Source organism: Pantherophis guttatus, chromosome 5, assembly GCF_059756535.1.
Source record: "Pantherophis guttatus breed Tessera chromosome 5, ASM5975653v1, whole genome shotgun sequence".
NCBI classification, from domain to species: Eukaryota; Metazoa; Chordata; class Lepidosauria; order Squamata; family Colubridae; genus Pantherophis; species Pantherophis guttatus.
In genome coordinates this window covers 32,860,614-32,886,031 of record NC_142067.1, presented here as the reverse complement: position 1 = coordinate 32,886,031, position 25,418 = coordinate 32,860,614, and the positions used below count along the sequence as shown (strand labels likewise).

General features: G+C 34.4%; 2 protein-coding genes across 7 annotated transcripts in view; one reads left to right on the top strand and one right to left on the bottom strand.

Annotated features, from left to right (window-relative positions):
* FILIP1L (filamin A interacting protein 1 like) overlaps positions 1 to 10,653 on the bottom strand; it is a 133,776-nt gene extending 123,123 nt beyond the window's left edge. For both annotated transcript variants that reach the window (XM_034412354.3, XM_087894844.1), the window contains exon 1: positions 10,335 to 10,653. The gene's annotated coding sequence lies outside the window, so the exon portion shown is untranslated. The remainder of the gene's footprint in view (positions 1 to 10,334) is intronic.
* CMSS1 (cms1 ribosomal small subunit homolog) overlaps positions 1 to 25,418 on the top strand; it is a 155,688-nt gene that overhangs the window by 125,580 nt on the left and 4,690 nt on the right. For 3 of the 5 annotated variants that reach the window (XM_034412389.3, XM_034412414.3, XM_034412406.3), the window contains exons 2-8: positions 15,264 to 15,358; positions 16,326 to 16,409; positions 18,933 to 19,062; positions 20,715 to 20,774; positions 23,616 to 23,718; positions 24,329 to 24,389; positions 25,020 to 25,107. In XM_034412389.3, the coding sequence (XP_034268280.2) occupies positions 15,264 to 15,358; positions 16,326 to 16,409; positions 18,933 to 19,062; positions 20,715 to 20,774; positions 23,616 to 23,718; positions 24,329 to 24,389; positions 25,020 to 25,107 (621 nt within the window). Of the gene's footprint in view, positions 1 to 11,135; positions 11,275 to 11,856; positions 11,888 to 15,263; positions 15,359 to 16,325; positions 16,410 to 18,932; positions 19,063 to 20,714; positions 20,775 to 23,615; positions 23,719 to 24,328; positions 24,390 to 25,019; positions 25,108 to 25,418 lie in introns of those variants that run through there. The other 2 variants (XM_034412398.3, XM_087894847.1) reach the window with 2 other exon arrangements.

Here is a 25,418-nt window from a genome sequence, read left to right as displayed (position 1 = left end):
GGTAGCGATGGCAGAGCAAAGCTCGGGGGTCATTACTGGGTGTCATTACTTCCTGGTTTTAACCAGGAAGTAATGTGTTTTTTACTTTCTGTGGATACACAGAAGGTTTTGCGCATGCACAGAAGGTTTTGCAATGCACAGGTCTGCACGTGCATGAAGCAAGTGCGCGCGCGGCATGTGCGCTTCCGAACCAGGAAGGAAGGTAAGTAGATTTTACCCCTGCCTTCATGGCATAGGACCAGGATATCTGAGCGACCATCTAACCCTGATGCAACTAACTCATTGTTCCAACCAAAAGGGTCTACTTTGGATCCCATTGGCTAAAAAAAATTGGACAGTGAGCTCCAGAAGGAAAGCCTTTTCTGCTCTGGCCCCCACTCTCTGCTATATTCTCCCATCAGAAGTGGGATCTGCCCCTACACTCCTGAAAGAACTTGGCTCTGCTGGAAGAATTCTGCTCTGCTGCTTGGCTTGGGTCCCTAACAGGAGCTTGCTAGAACAGTCAAACTCAAGGCCCGTGGGCCAGATATAAAAATGGAAAAAACGGGCCCCAAAAATGGGCCGCACAGGGTCTGCAGAAGGCCATGGAGGATGAAAACAAGGCACTGGCGGCTGCCCCTATTTTGGCTGGCAAGGTGCTGCAGGAGGCAGCCGTCCTGTTTCCCCCCCCCCCACCGCACTCCCCCCCCCTACCAGCCCATGGAGAATTACAATGCTGGATCTAGCTATTATTCTGAGATATATAACTTACAATCGCCAATTGATCTGAATGGAACATTGATATTTTATTTATTTATTAAATTGTTATGCCACCCATCTCACTACTGCAGCAAGAAATGATATAGAACAGTCATGTTTTTATAAATAACAATACAATTTTTCTGTCATAGTGTTTGAAGATGTCTTAACTATAGCAAGAAAACGGCAGGTCTCCTGTTTCCTGCTCTGAACTGGCTCCAAACATATATGTTGTTGCCAGATCAGTGACCTCTCTTGAACTGGTTATACAAGAACAATTTGAAAAGCTGTCATATTCCCTAGAATATGAAATAATGAATCATGTCTATTAGTTAAAATTGCTGTACAGCACAATGACTGATTCATAACATAACCACATATCTTATAATAAACTCTGGGAGGCTCCCAATCAAAAGATATACTGTAACATACAGATTGAAGGTTTTTTAAATAAAGAATTTTCAATATAAAGTGTTTATTTGTCCAGGGTATGGTATTGTGAGTAGAGTAGAGATCACATAGCCAAATCATAAATCTTACTAGGACATGTTGGGGTAGTCACTTTCATTTATAGGCCTTCATATAAAGATGAACAGGACAATCACAGTTTATATTCAGCAATTATAGAGAAAGAGTGAAATATAAATAAAAACCATGATGCTTCCTTCATAGACAGCTGCTTTTGAAATAAGGTTGTCCTCATAATAATTGATAACCCAAATAGTTTCCCGGTTATTTTAAATTAGGTTGTTGGAAAGTCTTTGTTTTTATTTCTCAAATACTTTGTCCTTAGCAGTAGGTTTAATATTCAAGATTTCACTAATCATGTTTTTTTAATCATTCTGTATGTACTTTTACACACACTTATCTTACTTTATATCTATCATATTTTCTAAAATATTGAGGCAATTATTGGTACAGTTTGTGGTATGCTCACAAGGCCTTTCAATCTACCTTTTCATTTAATATCCTGTAAATTGCACAAATGTGTTATGGAACTTTTTTTATTCCTATTATCATTACACCAAGAAGTTAGAAGATAATCTTTATCATGAGTAATGTCTCCATAGATCAATATAATTATTCAGAGACCTTAAGCAGCATCTTTGTCATTTTATTATGACGAATTAATTCCACATATGCTCTTCATAGTAATGAAGTTCCACATGATAGAAATTTCTTCCAAATCTTTGACTCATTCACATTTCCATGTATGACTTCTTGCTTTTTAAATTTGGGTCATATTCCATATAAGTACAAAGATTTTAGAGAGTAGGTTTTATGTGGCTATTTGTCTGATAAAGAAAACATAATACTTCTGTATTAATAATAATGTAAGATTCATGCAAAAGCCAATCCGGGTATAGAAACCCAGTACACATTTTTAAACAAATGTTAGCGTTAATTTTTGAAAGTAACACTGATTTTATGGCTCTTATGAGAAGAACAGTTCTTATGGTAATTATCCAATGCTAAAATTGATTTTATGCTGGAAAATAAAATACACACTTGGTCAATTATCATAATATATTGGTGTTTCTATTTTCATAGTTCTTCTGCTGTATTTAGGATAATTTATGCTCACTGGAGAGCATATAGATGGTCTCCTTTCTGTGGCTCTGAATGGGAAACCATTCAACCTTTTATTCACTACACATATTCACATTAATGTTTAGGAAATACAGTGCTCATTGAGAGATTTTCATGTTTCAGTAATCACCCTCTATGGTTTATTAAATATGGTTTATTGAAGAAAAAATCAGAATGAGTTGGATTTGTATAAAACATTAAATTGTGATCATGATTGACAAATAGCTGTGATCTCACATTAAAACAAACCAAGAAGTTTGTTTCTTCTTCTTCAAGTATTGTATTTTCAATACTCTTTAAATTAAGTATTTTTAGATTTCTGTTCTTTAAAACTAATTTAAAATTAAATGTTTCTCAGTGCAGTCTGTTTTATAGTTCTACAATGACAGATGAATGCCACTGTATTATTAAAATTATAGAGAATAGAGAGAAAAATGGGAGCCAACTGTGCAGGTGTGGGATTTTGGTTGGAATAGATCCATAAATATATTGAATTTTACAATGTGATTAACAGGATTCAAGTTCTAAAACTAGTCTAGTATCTATAGTAAGAGTTCAGGTTACACATATTTTCAACATGGATTCTAGTTCCACAGCTGATATCCATATATAAGACAGTTCTAAGAAAAAATGGGAACATGGGGAATTCATTGCTGACTTATATACTATGAGAGGAATCTTCCCCTGTGCAAATGCCTATATTCTATATTTAGATTTTGCTATTTTGTTAGCTAGCTTTAAAATATTGAGTTTGTTATGGGCCAACATGCAACAAAATATCACATGCAATGCTAAGGGTAAGATATCAATCAACTGAACAAACTTAAATCTCTGTTATCATCACAGACAGATTTGGAATGAATTTGGATATGCTTAGAAAGCTACAAGAACTCTGCACTTCTAGCAATATGTATTAAAAATTATAGATAGCATGAATTCACATTACAATAATGTATGTACTTGTATATATACAGTACGGTATAGTAAATTAAATATATTTTTGGCTTTATAATGGTAACACCTTGCCATTCCTATTATAGGTTCCCAAGGAAGACATCAAATTCAAATACATAGCAGTTATCTCACATGGGGAGTTTAAAACAGTATACAACCTTTTCAGGGTGCTCTTGACTCGACAGGCAGGCAAACCATGTAAACAATGAATATAATTCAAATTCAAAATTAAAATATAATTTAAAATTTACCCAAAAAATGAAATTTAGTTTGTACTACACAATCCTAGTAATAATTTCCTTCTCTAATCAGATTAAAAATAACATTGGACAGCATACAATTTTAATTGTATGTCTGGTTTAAAGCCAAAATGCCAGTTGCACTGATGGCTGACTGCTTCTTGGAAGATGTCAACCTCTAAATGTCATTAAAGGATTAATTGATCTGAGTCTATACTTTCTAGTGCAATTTATCAACTGAGCTGGATTGAGAAGTTCTGCTATACAATACTGGCCTTCTTGACCACTTTTACTATTGACAGCTGTATATATTCTAAGTGAAAACTGATGTTTGTACCTAGGTTTCAATAAGGTTGTAGACCTACTAGACCTTTTCATCTCTGTAAATGTAATCAGCTACTTTTAAGGACTGAATTTTTCTTGACTCCTTATAAAGTTGTATGTTGAATAAGATTGTCTGTCTGTCTGTCTGTCTGTCTGTCTGTCTGTCTGTCTGTCTGTCTATCTATTCAATAAAAAGATCCAATATAAAGATATTTAGATATTTATTAAAAATCTAGCCTGCATCACTGGCAGGATCACCAGGAAAAAGGAGGTCCTAATCTCGCTACATAATGTTTTAGCCAGATTCCCATTTGGAATACAGTTTTTAGTTCTGGAGACCTCACCTAAAAAAAAGATATTGATAAGATTGAACAAGTCCAGAAACTGGCAACAAAAATGGTGCAAGGTCTGAGGGACAAAACATATCAGGAGAGATTGGACCAACCAAATATGTACAGCCTGGAAGACAGAAGGGAAAGTGGAGGCATGATTGAAACCTTTATATATATTAAGGATGTAAATAAGGTTCTAAAACGCAGCATTTTCAGTATTAAGTAAAAATCAAGAACGTGGGCATAATCTAAAAGTAATAGGAGGGAAGTTCAAAAGTAATGTTAGAAAGTATTACTTCACAGAAAGAGTAGTGGAAGCTTGGAATCATCTTCCAGCAAAAGTAGTAGGTCAGTCATCAGTAACTGAGTTTAAACATGCTTGGGATAAACACATGTCCATCATCTATATCATCCAACAAAAAGAAAAGAAATGAAATAACATAAACTCAAAGGGCAAACTCAATGGATCATTAGACCATTTTCTGCCATCAGTTATCTATGTTTCTTGTTACACAGCAGCCAAAATACTAGGCAATTAACACTAAAATCAAGAAAAGGACCTTTAATACATTTAGCGCACAGGCTTAGCATCCCATGCTTGGGAACACAGCTACATTTTTAAAGCCTTACAAAAGGCCAACAGGTTGGGATCATTCTAATCTCCGAGTGGAGATATTCCACTCTATTGCAGAAAAGGCTCATCTTCCAGTCCCCACCAGCTGACACTGATATAATTGTCTGTAAATTGTTCAGAGATTATGGACTATCTTGTTCTTTTGATCATTCCAGAGCAGGTGATACACCAGTCAAAACAGGCCAATTGCTGCTTGAAATAGAGAACATGCAAATTCTGACATAATCCTACAGACACTTTGTTAGCTATATAAGATGTCCCATCAAGTACTTTATTTTTTTCATCGTTTTTAGATATCTTGGTCACGGGTTAATCAACTTCAGTTGTGAAAACACATGGTTTTCCCTGTGCTGTATCTGCACTTATTTAGAACATGTCTTACTGGTCTTTCAGGCTTTCAATTTAGCTTTAAAAACACTATAGGCACCATTTTGTGGTTTAGAGGATACACTGTAATGCAGAGATGCCATGATGGTGATCTTTCTTTGGAGAACAATATTACCTCCAATATTTGTATTCATTCCTCCCTCAATCTCAATGAAGTTCCTTTTTATATTAAGAACAATCTCTTGTTAACCTGAGAAATGGTCCTAGTCCCTTTCTGCGATAACTTTCTCCTTGATCTTTTATGCTATAACAAAAGTCTACCGGTGTTCAATTACAAGTAATGTCTTTAATGTTAGAAATTGTACACTCCTCGTCTTTGTAAGACAAATCTTACCAAAACACAAAGTAGGCGTAAGCTGTTTATAAATTCTCAAGAGGGGTTGCCTACATTACTTTTCTTTTTCCAGGTTGGCTGTTTGAGAATTAGAAATATATACACATTACTTCAATCTTGTATTATGCCTTGGAGCTACTAGAAAACTCCCACTAGCAGACACAACCTTTTCCATATTAAGGGATATGATTCTAGGTTGTTCCTCTATTTGAAATGGTTTATATATTTTATCTGTCTTGAAGAAAGTATATGATACTTTCCCCATTAAGTTCAAATGGCAGTAGATTTCGTATGTTTTAAAATAACATTTCCACACCGTATCTACTATAAAAAGAAAGAAGCCACAAAAAGAAACTTGTAATGCCAAGAAAAGAACTTTTTTAATTGATACAGACTAAATTGTCATACTGTACACTAAGTTAATTCAGGTCTGTGAAGGAACTGGTAACATCTTCACAATTTTTTAAGAATTTATCCCCTCAAAAATGAGATTCAATTTTTATAATAAGACCTTTGTCACTTTGTTAAAATATTGTGCTCACTTTTTTTTGTTAATGCTATATAAAATATGCTAGAGAATTTGAGAAATATATATATTTTGAGTCAAAGGCCATTTAGGAAGTTGCTTCCTTCTACTACTGCTTTCAGCTTTTCCAGATGGGAAATACTCTGTTGTTAGTTACTTAGGTAGGTATAATAATCATTACTAACAGCAGAAGCTTCATTAAAGTCCTGGGAAGACTTAAACCAAATAGCAGGTGTTAAATGCATCAACTCAGCTACTCTGAAATTTGAACTAAGGTCTTGGCTGGAAGGTCAGTTTGGGAAAAAAATAAATGAATGGTTGGAGTTTGTAAACCTCTGCAGAAACAGTCTCAGAGTGGGGAAGATGAACACCATGCTCTCCTGTAATAATTCAATTCTTTGTAATTTTAGCTTTGTACATTGTATTCTCTTTAGCCTTGGGACCACGAACACTTATTTCTTACAGACGTATTTAGTGCAAATCCAGTTGTAACATCATTGTTAGTACTATCAGACTGGACGACAAAATTAAAGAAAGTTTGCAAGAAGTAATTTTTCTCAATTTACATCTTTTTATAAATAAAAAACAGCAGTTAAAATTAGTGTTCCTTAAAAGGTTGTTCCTTAAAAGGTTCTGTTTTATAGAAGAGTAATTTCATTCTTAAGTGGTTAGAGTGGTGCAGTGGTTAGAGTGCAGTACTGCAGGCTATTTCTGCTGCCTGCCGGCTGCCTGCAATTTTGCAGTTCAAATCTCACCAGGCTCAGAGTTGACTCAACCTTCCATCGTTTTGAGGTTGATAAAATGGGACCCAGGTTGTTGAGGGCAATATGTTGAATCTGTAAACCGCTTAGAGAGGTCTGTAAAGCACTATAAAGCAGTATATAAGTCTTAAGTGCTATTGCTAAGTGCTAGAACCTGAAAATCGTTTTGCTTTATTTCAACTGAATAGTAACTGTAAAGTATTTTTATTTATTCATGTATTCATTTCCCATACAGTATGGACAGAACTGGTTCTGCCATTAAGCGCCGAAGACATGACTGATACCTAAAGCTAGCATATTGCAGGGTTACTTTCCTTGGTAATTATAGTTTTTAGTCCATGTTTTGTTGCTTTTCACTTTCTACTTTTGTGAATTTCCACCAAAACTATAATGGTAAAACCATTTGTTCATCATTATGTATTATAGGCCCTTAAGTGCAATTCAAAACTCTTAATCTTCTGGTTGAAGATTAAACTAGCAGATAGGTGTTGTGGAGAACTGACATGAACAGGACTGAAACAATTTTTTGTAAATAAGTTTAAATGATGTGTTCAGACTTCTTTACCTTCAGTGGCAAAATAAAGTTAAATAAACATAACATTGCAGTGGAATTATATATGCATGTCACAGCAGAATAAGTTATCTATGGATGATACTAAGGAATAACAGAGTGAGGGCATGGTGCTATGTGCTTATTACAAGTTAGTTGACATCAATATTTTAGCTCTGACAATGCATAACTATGGGCAAACATCAGTGATGGCCCTTAAATGTGCATGCCTTGTTCTGACATCATACATATTTCATGTTTATAGTTCCCTAAGTAATTCCTTAAGTATTTTGAGGTTCGGAAGGAACATTTCTGAGTGGAGAATTTAAGTGCTCCTTTGATAAAATGTGAACCAGAAGTTTTTTAAAAAAATTGGCAAATGATTTTGTATAGAGTACTTCATATCACAATGCAACTTTATAGCAGATTTGAGTATTGCAAGCTGACTTAATAGGAGTAATAAAATAACATATAAATATTTGGGCTATTTTTGAAATTTGCAAGAGGTTTCAAAATGTTTCACCAGGCACAGTTTTAAATTATTGCAAAACAACAATAGTTGTTATATACAAATACCATAGTATTTCAAACTATTTGGACATAAGTGCTTGAAAACAATAATTTCACTAAGTCATATATGAATGGAATCTCCAAAATTCACATTCTTTATAGATTTATTCATCAATTTTGCCTAATGATATAATTGCACAAAGAAAATCAAGAAAGGATAGAAAACTTGAGCTAGAAATCCAGACTTCTACCTTTATTTATCCACTGTTCCTTCTTTCTGTCCCTTTGTCTGTTATTGCTAAGGTAAGGTAATAGTTCGACCTTGGGCTAATATGCTTTAAAGTATTATTAGGTCTGACATTACAGCAAAACGAAGAAAATATATTTAAAATAGTGTTGATTACTCTTTTTAAAATGATTCTAGCCCAAACCAGCTACAGGAAGTCCTCTAGCGACTACCTCATTTAGCAACCAATTGTAGTTAGAACAGCGATGGAAAAGTAACTTTTCCTAAGGTCTATAAAACAAAGGAAAAGTGAAATAAGATATAAGCATAAGTCACCTTTTCACCTAGCAAGTACTTCACTAAACAATGGAATTGCCAATCCAGATTGTGTTTACTAAACAAAGACTACCTGCATTACTTCTTCCAGGATGCTCCATCATTTCTACCCAATCTCCATCAAACACTCAGACACTCATTTTTCTATGTCAAGGTGTCATACCTACTGTAGGCTGGAGTGAGAGAATGAAAATCACCCAGCGATTTTTCATGGTGCAGATGGATTTTAACCTGTATTGCCCTGTCTTAATTATTATTGTTGCTGTAAGAATCACAGTTGCCTGATAATCACTGACCTGAATAATTCAGAAATATGCATTTCCCTTAGAAATAACTTCTACCATTTAGCAAACCCTCTGTTGAACGTGTCTGCTTTGCCTTCAATGGCTGGATTTTGCAAGGAGGCAGATAATGGAAGATACAGTAGCTACATATAAATTATGTCACAGAAAATATAGAAGAATAATTTTATTTCTCACAATAATAGAAATTGAGGTGTAATAATGAAATAAATGTGGGATGGTTAAGGACAATTCAAAAGAAGTAGGTCATTATATAATGCATTATTAAATTATGAATTCACTGTCACAATACCATCAGTGCTGTATTTTGGCATGCCTTCAACAAGACATAAGACATTGAATCTCTTCCAGCTTCCTGCTAGCAGAATCTATTGAGAAGTCTAATAAGCAACACATCTACTTTTAAATACACAAATTTAACTTTTCCAAATGAATAATATTATCCTGGATTTCTAGAGTTGAAAAAGATAACTCATTCATGGCCCATTAACAAATTGAACAATGAACAATCCCTAATATTCATGTGCGCACTGCATATTTACCTTGCTCACATTTCATAAACCTGGATTGGGGTAAGGAAACTAGAAATCAAAGATAGTGAAAAGCATCAAAGCAAACCAGAGTGTGTCACTGTCTCCCTAAATAGGAAATTTTGGAGAGAAATATATACAGACTAAACCTAAACTCTAGTATGAAATTGATTTAGCTTCCTAAATTGGATTTTGTTTACAATCTTCCCATCATATAACTACAGTTTCCCTTGCTCTTGACTAGGAGTTGTAATAAGCTGTTATAGGATAAGTATCATTGTAATTAAAAGGATTATTTATAAATCATTAGTTGAGTTGTAGAGGAGAAAAGGATTTTGAGATAAAATAGCAGATGTCACATAGTTGATACTTTTTGATATTTCTTGAAATATTCGTAACTGCCTTATATTAAGATATCAGGAAAAATGCAATACAGAAAAATTAAGAACAATAGAAAAATAAAATCATATAAATAAAATAAGATTTAATTATGATAACTAAGTTCAATAATACAAAAAGGAAATTAACACTGAGGTGTTTGATAATTTGTTCAATAACAACACCTGTCTGGGTTAATATTGACTTTCCAAGAGAAATACTCCCAACACTATAGTATTTTAAGTTAATTATATAGCAACATAATGAAAGGTTTGATTTTTTTCCTGTGATTGTTAAAATGCACATACCAGAATAGAGTGTCCATACATTTGTCTGTCATTAAAACAAGTAAATATTGTCTCTCTAGATAGATATTTTCTTTTTACTTTCTTTTATTTTCTTTCTTTCTCAGAAATTGTATTCTAAACGTTTCTATTAATAATTTGTTCCTGGCAATAAATCAGATTGTGTCCTTCAAAACTTCATACAAGTTTTGGGCGTAATATTAGGGTTGTCTATTTTTATTAATAAAGAAATGGAAATTAAACATTCTTAATTAATTAAAATTTATATCTGAATTAGCATTATATAATTTCCATTAACAGAGTTCACATTGAATGTAAATCTCGAATGGTTCTATAGATTAATTTTTTGTGGTATCGTATAGGAATATAAAAGCTTACCATTTTTAAGAAGACAGCCTTCTGGGTAATTTCCTTTTCTGCGTATATAAATCCTGGTAAGCCAAAAGGGAGTCTTTTGTCTTTATAGATGTAAACTTTAATGTTTCTTTTCCTTTATGAGCACCCAAGAACACCTATTTCAAATGATCTCAGAGCAGTTTGTTACAAAATGCTTCATTCCCCATTTGTATTTTGAGCTATAGATGCAGTAGTGTTAAATTCAAGGATCTAAGATAGCACTTTAAGGAAGAGATACATAAATCCTGGAACTAATTTAAATGAAACTCTAAATATAAACCAACCCTGCTTTGCTCTCCAAGTACTTGAGAGAGGCAACTTTGCTGGAAAGCTGACCTCTTCTCCTGTCATTCTTTGCAGCAGGAATAGAACAAAATGCAAGCTGTAAACGTTTGCTTGCTGCAAGTAAATATAGGTATGAGCACTATCCATGTTACAATTGCATCCTGTGTCATTTTTATCTCTGTGTGTCGTTTCCAGTACAGAGATGCTTGAAGGATTATTGTCTTTAGCCTTTCCTCCTCTTTTGGTTCTGTAGCTTTATTAAGCCTGGATAGAAGAAAAAGCTTTCCACTGGAGTATGCCAGCCATTTTACCTAGTAACAATAAACAAATTTGTACTACAGTTTATAAGATATTGTGCTGCACCTGTCTGTTGACAATATATGCCCTATCTGTTAAAAATGACTTATTGAGGAACTATGACTGCATTGTTTAAAAGATATGAAAGGAGAATGTCAACTTTTAGAAAGATCATTTGAACAATTTGATTTGACTTAATAGGGCATAATGAATAGGATGCATTTTGGAAATATAAGTCCGCAGAAGCACAGCACCAAATCATATCAACTGAGAATTCTGGAACTGTAGTTTAATATGTCAGGCACAAATTGGAGAAAATTACAAAGTGGATTTACTGTAGGTAAGTTTAAATTTTCAGTTTCTCAACATTTCTTTTAACTGATCAAGTACAGAGTAATATTTTTTTTAAAAAAACAAAAATGTGTATTAATGGTAGCAAATTTGTTATTTAAAATAGAAAATGATGCAGCATAAGTAAAAAGTTCAGTATAACTGTAAATATACAAAAAAAGACACAAAGTAATGAGCAAACGTTCTGCTTCTTCCATACTTTTCTGTAGGCTGCTGATTAAGTAGAACTAGACTGGAAAGGGAAAAAATTGCTGACATGGGGAGCCCAAAAGTCTACAGCGTGTGTGAGATTTAAGATGGAATTCAGGCTATGTAGACAGACTTAATCAGTCTCTGCTCCTTTGAAATTTCAGCTGCTTCTGACTATTTTTCCACCCAGTTTTTAGTGTAACTGGAAATATTAAATTTAGAGTAGTTGGCATCTGTCTGCAAAATGTCTTCATTTAACAACAATCATGTTAATTGGGCTGATGAGATGCCATTTGGAATTAACTGAGAATTGTAGCAATTAAAAATGGAGAAGAAACTTGACTGAACTTGCAAAGCAAATTATATTTAGGAGACAAAAACATCTGCTGTTGAATAAATGGAAAGAAGATTTGGTAGGTAGGATATGACAACTTTAAGAAAAAGATATACTATTTCATTGAGAAATGGCAAAGACATCGCAACATCTTAAACAAAAAATAACAAAATGCTAGTAAGATTACTCATCTAATTGTTTGAGTTATCTTTGTGAATAATCCTTACATTACAGATGGCAATAGAAATAGCATTTAGGCTTATATACCACCCTATAGCACTTTACATAGCACTCTGAGTGGTTTACATTGTAGAAGCATTATTATTTTTATACTGTCCCCAACAATCTGGATCATCATTTTACCAACCTTTGAAGGACGGAAGGCTGAGTCAACCTTGAGGCCCATCAGATCAAACTACAGGCTGTGGACAGAGAATGGCACTTTAACCACTATACCACCAGGGTTGTGTATTGTACTGATTTATCTTTTGGGAGCTAGTTTGAATAACAAATACGACTTTAAAATTCCATAATCAAATACTCTAAAGCAATATAGAAAATTGGAAAAGTACTTTATTAATTTGTTTCAAATTTATTAATATTTTTGCCTCTTTATCAGAATTGGTTTTATACCTCAAAATAGTTTTGGCTTTGAGATCTTTTCTTGCTTATAGTATCAGAATAGCAAAAGAATAAGAATAGCACTAGAATATAAGTTTGAATAGTACTGTTTTTTTTTTAAATATATATTATTTTTACAGGAATGCAACAAGGTTGTTAATTAACATGAGAAAGAAAGGAAATGAATCTATGAGTTTTGAAATTATATATGTGTATGTAAATCAAAGATTGGATTACTTTTTTGTGGTATAAATGACGTACATGAAGAGGACCTTTAAGTAACATAATTTGAAGCATTAGCATTGTAAATAAAAGTTTCTGATGTGTGTGTGTGTATAAAATGTTGGGGTATAAGGTTAATCATTGATAATCTACAATTGTTGGGCAACTCAGAATAGAATACTATGCATACTCAATATATAAGATTATTTTAGGGTCCTGAAAAAGATAGTGTACACTGTGTTTACTGTAAAAAAAAAAAATGAAATAGGATGTCATTATATAGTTATCTTTTGTTATATATACATGTCTCCAAGGCCTTATTTTGCAAGCACAAGATTCCATGTTGATCAGTGTCTAAATTATGAAACTACCTGCAATCCTGAAATCCAAGGTGAAGCAGGCAGAACAATAATTCTAGTAACTAGTGTAATAGGTAATTACAATTTATTAGAAATCATATTAATGGTGTATTATATTCTGATTCTCACTCATATTCACTGAGTATTATTTCTCTGTTGTGTCTCATATACAGTATTATATTGAGAGCCAATCTTGGAGGCTGCTAAGTTTTATTAAATCACTATAAGAAATTGGGATTTCCTACTAATTACCATAATTAAGAGATTTGCTCTAAAACGAGACTAAGTGTATTGTAATGGTCCTGTAGTAGTGATCATTTTCACCAAAGATATTTACATATTACTAAGGCTCAATGGTTAGACACTGAGCTTGTCAGCTGGAAAGCTGACAGCTTGGGTTCGCGATCTATGCGCAGTCTGATGGGGTGAGCTCCCATTACCTGCAGCAGTTCCTGCCAGCTTAGCAGTTTGAAAGCATGCAATTGTGAGTAGAAAAATAGGTACCACTTCAGTGGGAAGGTATCATCAATCTGTGCATTTTGGTGTATATTATTCTTCCAATGACCATTGGAAGTGTCTTCGAACAATGCTGGCTTCCTCGGCTAAGAAACAGAAATGAACACTGCCTCTAGAGTTGGACACAACTGGACAGGAGAAACTTTTCCTTTTCCTTTAAGAGTCCTTTATTGCTTGTCTGAGCAATTGTGGTATTTCCAGGATGAAAGAGTACGGAGCTTACTTTATGTACTTTCCTGCCTGGTGGGAAGATAAGCAATTGACAAGTGGTGCATTGTTCTTAAAATTCTGTCATAGAAGTTATTCATCTCCTTTCAGAGTTCTTGAGCAAGTATGTACAAGTGTATACAGGAGGCGAGGCTATTTATTATTTGGCTTTGGATATGTGTCCCTTTCCATTTTCTGGACCTGCCAAGTCAGGATCTATGAAGACATGTTAAAGTTAGCAGTTAGATTTTCTTGGCAAGCTACAAACTATAGAGGTTTCCTCGGTTACAGTATGCAATAGCTATTTTGGTTAGTAGTTGACTCAGCATATGAATAGAGCAGTGCAAATGTCTTTCAGTGCTTGGGAAAGAATACTGCAATCTATTGAAAATCTCTAGCATGTTAGAATCTAATGAATTAGAATTTATTTTATTATTTGCAGTAGTGTAAAGAATATAAGCAAGTCAGCAAAGAAGACAGCTGCCACAATGAATTGTTTCTATGTGATTTAAAACAAATGTCTCTATCTTGGCAATTGAAAAAAAGAGAGTGGTTTAAAAAAAAAAGATAAACACAACTTTACTTTTTGTTTCTGACTTATATTTTGTAAATATTTTGCAGTCCTTTTTACAGGTGGTCCTCAACTTATCTTCAGTTGTTTAACACTGGGTGGAGTTTTGACAGCTTTAGAAAGGGTGCTTTATAGCCTGCAAACCACACCATTGTTTACTGTTGCACCAAACTCCAGGTCACGTGACTGCATTTTAGGTACTTAGAAACTGGCCCACATGGTTGTAGCATCTTGTGGTCACGTGATTGGACTCCATTTCCCATATACTTCTGTTTTTTCTTCTATCTGTTCCCATTCCTTTGTGATCAACATTCAGTGAGCTCTGAAACCTATAAGTATTATGTCAAGCATTATTGGCTTATTTTTTTAAAAGTTTTTCTTCTCTTGTAAATATTTCCATTTTTACTTACTCAGAGAATACTTCAATAAAATTTGTTAAAAGTACTGTCTTTTACAAGGGACACAGTGGCTCAGTGGCTAAGATGCTGAGCTTGTCGATCAAAAGTTTGGCATTTCAGTGGTTCAAATCCCTAGTGCTGCGTAACGGGGTGAGTTCCTGTTACTTGTCCCAGTTTCTGCCAACCTAGCAGTTCGAAAGCACGTAAAAATACAAGTAAAAAAATAGGGACCACCTTTGGTGACAAGGTAACCATTCCATGCGCCTTTGGCGTTTAGTTATGCCGGCCACATGACCATGGAGACATCTTCGGACAGCTCTGGCTCTTCGGCTTTGAAACGGAGATGAGCACCACCCCCTAGAGTTGGGAACAACTAGCACATATGTGCGAGGGGAACCTTTACCTTTACCTTTACCTTACTGTCTTTTAAGAATCTTAGTAGTCTGTTTTTCTTCCATATTAATAATTACCTAATCAAGTTGCCAAGTTCAATGAACTCAGAGTTTGTTAGGAGAACAATAGAATGCTGAAGGTGTTTTTGAAATATGCTTTTGTCTTTAGCTCTTTCAGATAATGAGGAAGAATGTGCTAATACAAGTGAAACAATTCATCAGCCTTCAAGTTCAACTCTTGTTTCTTCAAAGAAAAGGAAAAAGGTTGGTTAATTTTATTTTCACTAATAGAAGGCAATCTAGTGCACAATTAAAAACTTTTAATGAAGTCATTGTTTGCTGAACGGAAGGTACACTATTGAAATGCCTGAATATCTAAGTTTAAGATTCAAGGGGTATGTTAGAAAGTTATATAACAAGACCAGTGCAGCAAGTAACCCATCATCCCTGCCAAACACTGAGGAGGGTATCTTAAATATTTATGCATCGTTCAACTAAGTACTGATTCTGTTTCCATGTGGAAAATGTCCATGCATATAGTCGCTTCTCATTCTTGCTGAATACATGGACATGGAAGGTATCTTTGCAAGGTATATTTGAAGGAAGGACAAGACCTGTGAACTCCCAGTTCACTTTCGAGACTTTTTCAGTGCATGAGAGAATATCTCACCATCTTGCCCAAATGATAAATGCAGAAAAGAGATCTACCTTATTATGACCTCTAATATTTGGGAAATAATTATGCCATTATAATACAAATATCAGCTTTATTCTACTTTGCATTGCGGTTAAGTCATACAATATTCAAGAGAGTGGGAAAAATTCAAGCTCCATATTAAAACAATATCTCTTTTAGGCTAGAGATCAAGATCAACAAAAACTAAGACCTTTATACCATTAAAATATCCCTTGCAGATTTTTTTAATGTAATATTTAAAACTTCATCTTAACTGATTGATAACAATATATTCAGTCAATGTTATAATAAATATTTTATGACTATACAGTTTGTTTTTGTCCAATTTTTTAAAAGGCCTGGTTTTCTTTTGTTCCTTTATATTGCCATGGAATAGTTTCTGTTCTTCTGTTGATCTTAATAGAAAACAAACATGATTTCAAAAATTCTCATTTCCTGTAAAGTCTTGGCTGCCATGTACATGCTATATCATTGCCTTTGTATTTTAAAGTTCTTCCAAACGCCAGCTCATAATCTTCAATTTTTTTCTTCCAGACTACAGAATGCTTCCTCAATGTTGAGAAAGAGAAATTTAAGGATGAAAAAGAAATTGAAATGAAGCCAAAGAGAAAAAGAAAGGTAATTCCTGATTAATATTTCGAATGAATATTAAAAATCATACAGATTTTTTATTTCATAATAATGATTGTTTAAAATAATACATGATATATTAACTAGTCTCAATATCATTTATATTTCTTCTGTTACTTTTCATTCTCCCTCCAGTTCAAGGAAAAATACAATTGTAATCTAATCTAAAATATTCTATCCAAAAATCCTATTCTAAATGGAACTGAACTTGGAATGTAATCTATATGTATATTTGTGTATCTAATATAAAAATAAATATATTATTTTTCTGAGTCTATTAGTCATATTTTGCCATTCTTAGTAAAAAGCATCTCAAGGGCCTGGTGGCTCAGCAGATTGATAGCATTGTGATTAACACCAGCTGTCTGCAATTACTGCAAGTTCGAATCTCACCAGGCTCAAGGTTGACTCAGCCTTCCATCCTTTCTAAGGTAGGTAAATTGAGGACCCAGTTTGTGGGGGCAATAAGCTGACTTTGTATAAATATACAAAAGTATGAAGGCTATTGCTTAACGCATTGTAAGCCACCCTGAGTCTCCGGAGAAGGGCGGCATATAAATCAAATTAAAAAAAAAAAAAAGATGGCTGATATATTTATCACTACATATATTCCCAGGTAGTAGGATACAGACAACATTGTGTTGTTTAAAATGTAGTGTCTAGATTAGACTTCCTAATTTGCACGCTTAAATTGGTTGCACTACTGACCATAACATGACTCAATGCATGGAAATCTAATGTGCACCTCATCTCCTTGTTAAAAAGTGATGTATCAAACCTTCATTTGACCAAAAGCATGATGGGAAGAGGCAATACTGTATGGAATATTATGCCTTGCAATTATTTATTTATATTTGCCTTTATTATTTTTACAAATAACTCAAGGGAGTGAATATATCCAACAAATCTTCCTCCTCCTGGCAATTTAAGAGGAGTAAATATTAAAAAGCAAAGAATAGTCATTTAGGGTAAATAGGTGTTGCAAATACATTTTGTCACCCTTATCGCTATGATGTAGGCCCGAATAAGTCTAATGTTTGGTCAGGTTCACTCTTTGTCTTTCTTCAGTGGCGCTCAGGGCCTCTGCCTATTCAGGCTGCAACCAAGGCTTTAACTGAACTACTAGACAGATCTTCAGGGGAAAACCCACATGCCCTATGGAATCCAGCAGGGGTCATTAGTTGTCTAGGTAGGCCACCCTAACAGACCATGGCTCCCTGTAGGGTTGATTGATCCCAGTGAGCCAGAGGACAACCCAAGACTGATCTTTCCATGTAACAGACTGATGGTAATGTCTCCAAAGCCATATCACCCTATAACTGACCCGAGACAAAAACCATTTCTAATTTGTGACACACACACACAAACATTCAGGTATACATTATTTTGAAAAAGTCCATAGTTGCCATGAATACCATGGATTCCTGAACCACTCCAGATTTAACAGCACTAGGTGGCAGGTTATATTCTCCAAGAACCAAAAACCTCAGCCTGGCAATAGAATCCAGCAGTTTAGGCAGGGAAGCAACAATCCCAACTATTCCAGAATATCCAACTTTAACCAGAGTCTCAGTTCTGTTATCTGTGAAGCAGAGTCCCTAAACATCTTCAATGACTCACAAGTGACAATACCATCCATGGTATTTGAGAAAGGGGGTGAAGAGATGCTGCCTAGAGGCATCTTGCCATCAGGTAAGAATGGGTATAGTCTAAAGCTACGTAATAGCTGGAGAAAGAGGCTCAAGAGGGACTATCCCTAAGTTCTCAAGCTATAAAGGATACAATGGGAGCTTTGCATTTTCAAACCTGCAAAGTTGATGTCAACCTTCCCAGATATATCAGATAGGAAACAGACCAGTCAAGCTACTGCTACTTTATTATAAGTCTACCTTTACAAAATCTTGCAAGTTTAAAAGCTGCTCTCCTCTAGGCACTTTGCAGCTGTAAAGTACCTGACACTCTTAGGGAGTTCCCACTATGGTTGCTGGAAATAATTATTTTTCCCAGTAGGCACTTTCTCACATCTGCATAACAGCAGAATTGGGAAGGTTGGTAACAGAAACATGGTAAGCAATTCAGAAAACATTTATTTGCGTGGATGAAAAAAATGGGCAAGGCTGCACATTCTTCAGGCTATTCATGAAGCTATGCACTGTTTTTGTTTTGTTTTTTATTATCATTTTATTGTTATTCATGTTATTTTGTCAAGACTGAATCTATTGTTGTTGTTGTAAGCCAGGGGTACCTAACTCGCGGTGTCACGTTATCACGTGACGTATTGCGACTTTCCGCACACCCTCACTAAACTGGGGTGAGCATTGGCAGCACATAACGCATCCGGCCCATGGGCTGCGAGTTTGACACTCCTGTTGTAAGCAATAACATTTTTCAAGTATTAGGATATAAATGGCTATCATTGTCTAGTTTAGAAGCAAATGAAAAAATTGCAATGTATTTATTAGTTCCACACCATATGGATTATGCTTTCCTTTTTTTCCTTTCCTTTTTTAGAAGAAAATTTCTGATCTTCTCACAGAAACTGTACCAAAGCCAGGTGTCCCAGCAGATGTACAAAAAATGCTCAATGAACATTTTGGAGCTAAGCGTTCTGTGATTGAACTGGAAGAATTAAAACTGCCAGGTAATAAGGAGAGTATCAGTGAGGTACTACTCAGGATATTATTTAAAAAAACAGTTTGTAACAACTTTTCTTTCTTATTAAGTATTATTTGTGTATGATTTCTGAGTATTGTTTGACAAAAACAAATAAACAAAACTTACCTTCTGATAGCTCCTAGACTTTTCAGATGCTGCTTTTAGAGATGTGATGTTTGTGTGAACTAATTAGTCCATATGGACATGGAGATATGATGGCTATGTCTTTTGACAGAACATTTATCATCAGCATAATCATAAAAATTGTACGGGTCACATATATAGGATTCTTAGGGAGACAGGCATTCGTACTCATACCACAAACTTTCACTATCTTATGCCTGGCAGCCAGGATTTCAAATGAATAAAACTCTATATAAATATAAACAAGGGCTTTTTAATTGATCACTCAGATATTTTTAATTGATCTAATTGATTTAATTGATCAAAGTTTTGGAATCACTTAATTGAGGCATAGAATAAAATTTAAATTAGCAAAGCAGAATATAATTATTTTGTTAACTAGAAGATGTGCAGCTAGCTTGCTCCACCGTTTTGCACCTTAATGCACCATAACACAATGTCTTAATCAGTGTCCTGTAATCAATTGCCTTATTACATTGCTATACAGTATCAATACCTGATTTCTATTAGCTTTTTTTTAGTACCCTATAGCGTGACAAATCTTTGAATAAGGTATTATTTACAGTAATTACAATGAAAGAAAGATTCACTGGAATTTCTACATGAAGAAAAGATATGAATTTCAAGAGAGTTCTGGTAGAAGATTGTGATCTTCTTATATTTGAATAATTCATTATTGTTGTCCATGCTGACTTGCTATATATGTCATGGATTTATACTTTTATTCTGCTTTTAAATAAATTGTCCTGGAATATAGAATGTAGAGCACTATGTGAATACTTATTTTATTTAGTTAACAAAATACTTTATAAATCACAGAGCTGTGTGATTGAAAATGAGAAAAAGTTTTGGAATCACTAAATAATTCTCAAAATTTCATAACGAGCTATTGGAGATATTTAAGAATGCTTCTATGTAAAGTTTTTATTATAGAATTGCCCTGCCATGTTCATGGATATTTGTAAGAAGGAAGTTTACATCTTTTATTTATATTTATCCTATGTATGTGTGGGTTTTTGTATTTAGACTGTTTTTAATCACTAAAGAAATCCCATTAAGGGAAGCAACATAGCATACCTGTGCAATATTGTTGCTGAGGGCAAATGACAGTTTGAAACTCACTTTGGATTTGCTGTTCTGGGCTGGGCTACTGGCTTAACAGTTTGCACATTCTGTTTTGTCATAATGCTTAACTCTGGTCTCAAATGAGAAAGCTACAAAGTATCTCATCACAAATACATCCAGTTCAATAAAAAATATATTTAAGGATAATGGAGAGATAACTTTGAAAAGAATCTAAATTGGGTTCAATATTTGTTCCCATCATTTGGTTAATCCACTTTAAAGCTTTTTGTTATTAATTTTGGGTGCTTGCAAAATTCTGCTTTCTGAAAGAGCATTTTGCCTGGCTTATAACAAAGCAGCTTCCTGAAAATTTAATCCAAGGTTTTAGCTGTAGCATTAAGCAACAATAGTTGTCTATTATGGTTTCAGATTCCTGTTTCCTCCCTGCCAATGATCTCACCCACAGCTTTTCTTCCTACCTGAAAGAAAGTAAGTAGTAATTTAGTCAGAAGTCATTCTATGTCATTCTTTTCTTAAAAGGCTTAAAATAATTTGAGATAATATACACACGTATGTTAATTGCGTGTTTATATTACGCTTTTTCAGAAAATGCTTGCTTTATAGTATAAAGTATTATTCTGTCATGTTGAACAATGTAGCTTCTAGTTTCACATGCTATATTCATAATATACATTGTATGTAATTGAATGCTGATAATCAAAAACCAAATAGGGAGAGCAAACAATTTTAATAATGCCTCTGTTAAAGCTGAATTGAAAAATGGATTTAAATATGTTTAATTTTGAAACATATTTAAAGTTTCATAAAGTTTCAATAAAGTTGCTTTATTTTCAGTTATACTAACAAATATTACTCTTGAGATCTTATAATAAAGATTATGATAAAAGCAATAATGAAAAAGAAAAAAATGCATCTTAATTACAGTCTCCATTTAATCTGATGAGGCCAAGACAGAAGCTCCTCTGATAAAATGGATGATCCCTGAGCCTTATGTAACTCTCAGGCACATCATGCCTTCAAATTCTTGCCCATTCTTTTTTGCAGAAGAAATAATATAATAATATAAACTTTTTTGGTTTATATAACATTGAGGTAAATCTTTGAGACTGATTAAAAGAGTGAGATGCTATTTTAGCAACATTATTAATTAAATAATGCTTGGGGCATAGGTTGATTATATTGCGAGTATCATTTTAGCAAATAGCAGAGCTAGTCTGAAGTTATGACAGTCTTGGAAAGGTGCTTTATGGCCCATAGAACACTTATGGCTGTTGTAAACCATTGTGCTGGCTCTCCCTCGTAGCCATGTGATCACGATCTGGGTGCTTGGCAATTTGTTCACAGATATGCCTAGTGCCCACAATTGTGTGCTTGCCATTTGCAATTTCCTCTGTCAGCTCCTCAGAATGTCAATGAGGAAGCCTGAAAATGTAATCCAAGTCCTTAGTTACAGCATTAAGCAACAATAGTTATCTATTATGGCTTCAGTAGGGTGGAGAAACAGAGTTCAATCCCTAATGATTTGAGTACCATTTCTGCACCCTTCCGCTTGCAGAGGAGAGATGACATTTTCCTGCAGGGTGCAGAAATGGAACTTTTATCCTGATGGTTTCAGCTCCATTTCTGCACCCCGCAGAAGTTTCCTTCCACACATGGAGATGAGTTGAACTCCTTCAGCGGGATGGAGAAACAGCCCACATGCCAACAATTTCAGCTCTGTTTCTCCATGCCACTGAAAGAATTAGGGGAAAGGGGGACCTGAATGGAATCAGGCATGGAGGGGAGCTGAATTCAATCAGTGAGTCCCTGATTCTTAATTAGACAAGAGGATACCAAAATCTAAGCAGAAAGCAAAGTGATACAGTAGTCAGTTCTCCAGGTGGATGAGAGATGCCGTAGGTCAGCCCAGCGCAGGTCATGTGCACATGAAATGCTTGGATTTTGGCAGGGAGGATTTTCAGCTCCTGAGCATTGTGTCTTCTATTCCCTGAATCACCTTGCAGTCCTTACTCTATTCACTTAATGGCCTGTATGATCACTTATGACTATATCCAGGAGTGCCAGGATTGCAGTCATTGAGCAAAGCAGTCACATGGGTAGTCACATGACATATTATTTAAGATTCACTCAATGATCTAAATACCAGACTCAATTGCATTTGTAAATTGAGAACTACCTGTGAAATATATGCCTCTTTAAGACTTTGCAGGGGCTGGGACTAGATGTTTTCTAAGACTCTTTCCAATTTTTAAATTTCATGTCTCTAAGATACAGTTTTAATAGAGTAAAGATTCCTAACAATAGTTATTGCATACTTAAATAGCAGATTTATCCAAATACATTTGTAGAGATCTTCAGTTTGACACTATTATACATTGTATCTTTGACTTAATTTGTATCGAGAGTGTTTTATCTTCATTTGGCACATCCCAGTGACAAAAAATGTAAACTGCTTACAGAATTTAGATAGTTATATTAATGTCAAATAGCCTGGTGAACTTGCTTTTAAGAAAGTTCGCATTATTTGACAATAGTTTGTGCAATGACCAATCTGATTATAGCCAAGGTATTAGCAGGATTGAGCAAGAGTTTGTATTTTCTAGAATTTTGTGACAATGGCATAGCTTTGCTCTGTGGGCTTCATGTTAAGTTCCACCATAACAATATTTGAGTCTTTTTTTTCTTGCATGACTACACATTGTCTACTTTTTAATGTAAAGCACTGGAATTCGAAGAGTTGGGATTGCATAGTATAAAATATTCTATAATAATATTATAGAATATTATCTTCTATTTATCTTCATTTAACTTATCTATTAATATGTATACTTAACTTTGCTAGTTGTTTTCTTGTTTAATTAGTATTTTTCTTTCTTTTTTTCTTTTATGTATTCAAGAAGAGTATGGTAAGCTATTATTTAGGATGCACTTTCATTTCTCATTACAGAATATATCAAAAGTCAGGCAGATCCTATAAACTTATTATATAAATAACATTAAATGTTCAAATTTGTGGCCGATTTTTTCTAAATACTTCCTTACTTGGTTGATACATGATCTTCGAACATTCCTAAGTACAGTAACATTAATAAAGTTAATAAAACATTGTGATTGGCCTATGCTTTCTGGCTTTTGGTACACTCTGTATATCTACTTTTAAAATAAAGAAGCTGTTATGTGATCCATTTATTTAGGACATTAGTTAATTTGTGTAGGCACAGGCAGTGCTCCATTAGCAGGCTACCTCACTATTTTCTAATATAATGTCGCATTACTGCATTTATTGAATCTTTGTTTTTTACATTTCAGTCTGTCCTAAATGGGCAAAGCTCCGTAAAAACCACACAGAGAAGTCATCAGTGGTGATGCTGGTAATTTGCAGCTCTGCTCTCCGGTGTCTGGAACTCATCAGGTATCTTGTTTGCCACTAGGAGAGAATCCTTCTAAGGTTTTCCTCAAAACCACCAAATTAAAGGGACAACTAGGGTATCAAGTTTTCTCAATCACTATTGGTAATAGGATTGGGTCATTCTCTAAATCCTGGTCTCACAATACTTGGGAAACATACTTGGGTGTAGTCCCAGCCTATATTTTGCATTTTTATGCATTTTTAAAAAATAAAAAGTGATTCATATATGCAAAGTATTAATTCAGGGGATGAAATAATAAATGCATCCTAGTCCATTGCATCCTAATCAAGTCAGGTGACATTAGCTATCAGTAGGCTGTGTGAAAAACTTCAAAGAAGCAGCTGTAAGATGTCTTGACTTAGCTTCCACTTGCATGAGTCTTCAGGATCGGAACCTGAACCTTCTTGCATCCAGAACAAAAATATTCCTCTTTCCTCCTGGCTGAGGAAAAAAAAACTCCATAAGTATGGCTTTCAAGTTACAGAATGGAATTATATATTTTTTTCTGTTTTCATTTTCTTTTGGATACATTTGGTGTTCTAATTTTAGTGCAAAAATTCTGTCATTTTCATGTTTTCAGTTTTCTTTTATTAACAGTATGTTCTTTCTTAGATCAATGGCAACATTCAAAGGAGATGGGAAGGTTATGAAATTATTTGCAAAACATTTAAAGGTAAATACAGTCAAAGGGAAGTACTATAATTTTATCTAAACATAAATACAGTATATTTTGTGCAAGTATATGTATATAGCCTTCCTTCCTTCCTTCCTTCCTTCCTTCCTTCCTTCCTTCCTTCCTTCCTTCCTTCCTTCCTTCCTTCCTTCCCTCCCTCCCTCCCTCCCTCCCTCCCTCCCTCCCTCCCTCCCATTTCTCCTTTTAAGGAGTGTGTGAATTACCATAATAGCTTGATGACTGGCATAGAACATCTAAGCTCTAAAGAAATACATAATATTTCATTTGCCAAGGAAGCATACATTTGAAAAAAGGCAACATGTGTACATAATTCTGCATTGTGTACGACTTTTGGAGCAGGAGAACAACTGAGAAACAATTTGTGTTCAGACATGAAAAATCAGCAATTACATGAAAACAAGTTGACAAACCATTGGGCTCTGCCATAAAGTAGATCTGGCTCAATTATAGATTTTTAGCTTTGCTGTGTTGTTTTTCCATGTAACAATGTTGAATTTCCATATAGAGTTATCATGTAGTATGCTTTTGAACCTTTTAGAAAAAAGAAGAAATGGTTATAATTAAGTTTCTTGTCTCCTACCTTTTCCCCTTTCTGCTTTCTTGAAATAGATACAAGAACAAATGCAAATACTGGAAAAAGATGTTGTTCATGTGGGAGTTGGGACACCTGGAAGGATAAAAGCACTAATACAACAAGGTAAAAAGTTACAGTATAACTTGAAGTTATGTGAAAATGAAACATAATTATTTCTCAACTATTCCAATCATAGGAATAATTTTAAAAAGTTAAGAATTACTGAACGGGTATAGGAACTGCTGCACAGAAGGTGTTAAGTGAATTCATTAAAGCAGTGTCATGACACAAACCCTGTCCCTTTTGTGTGTGCAATTGTATCACTTCATGCCTATCTAGAATACCATTCAGAAACTTCAACTGGTCCAGAATACAGCAGCACATACAGTAATGGGGCCCCTAGGTTTATTCATTTAACGGTTCTGTTGCGCAAG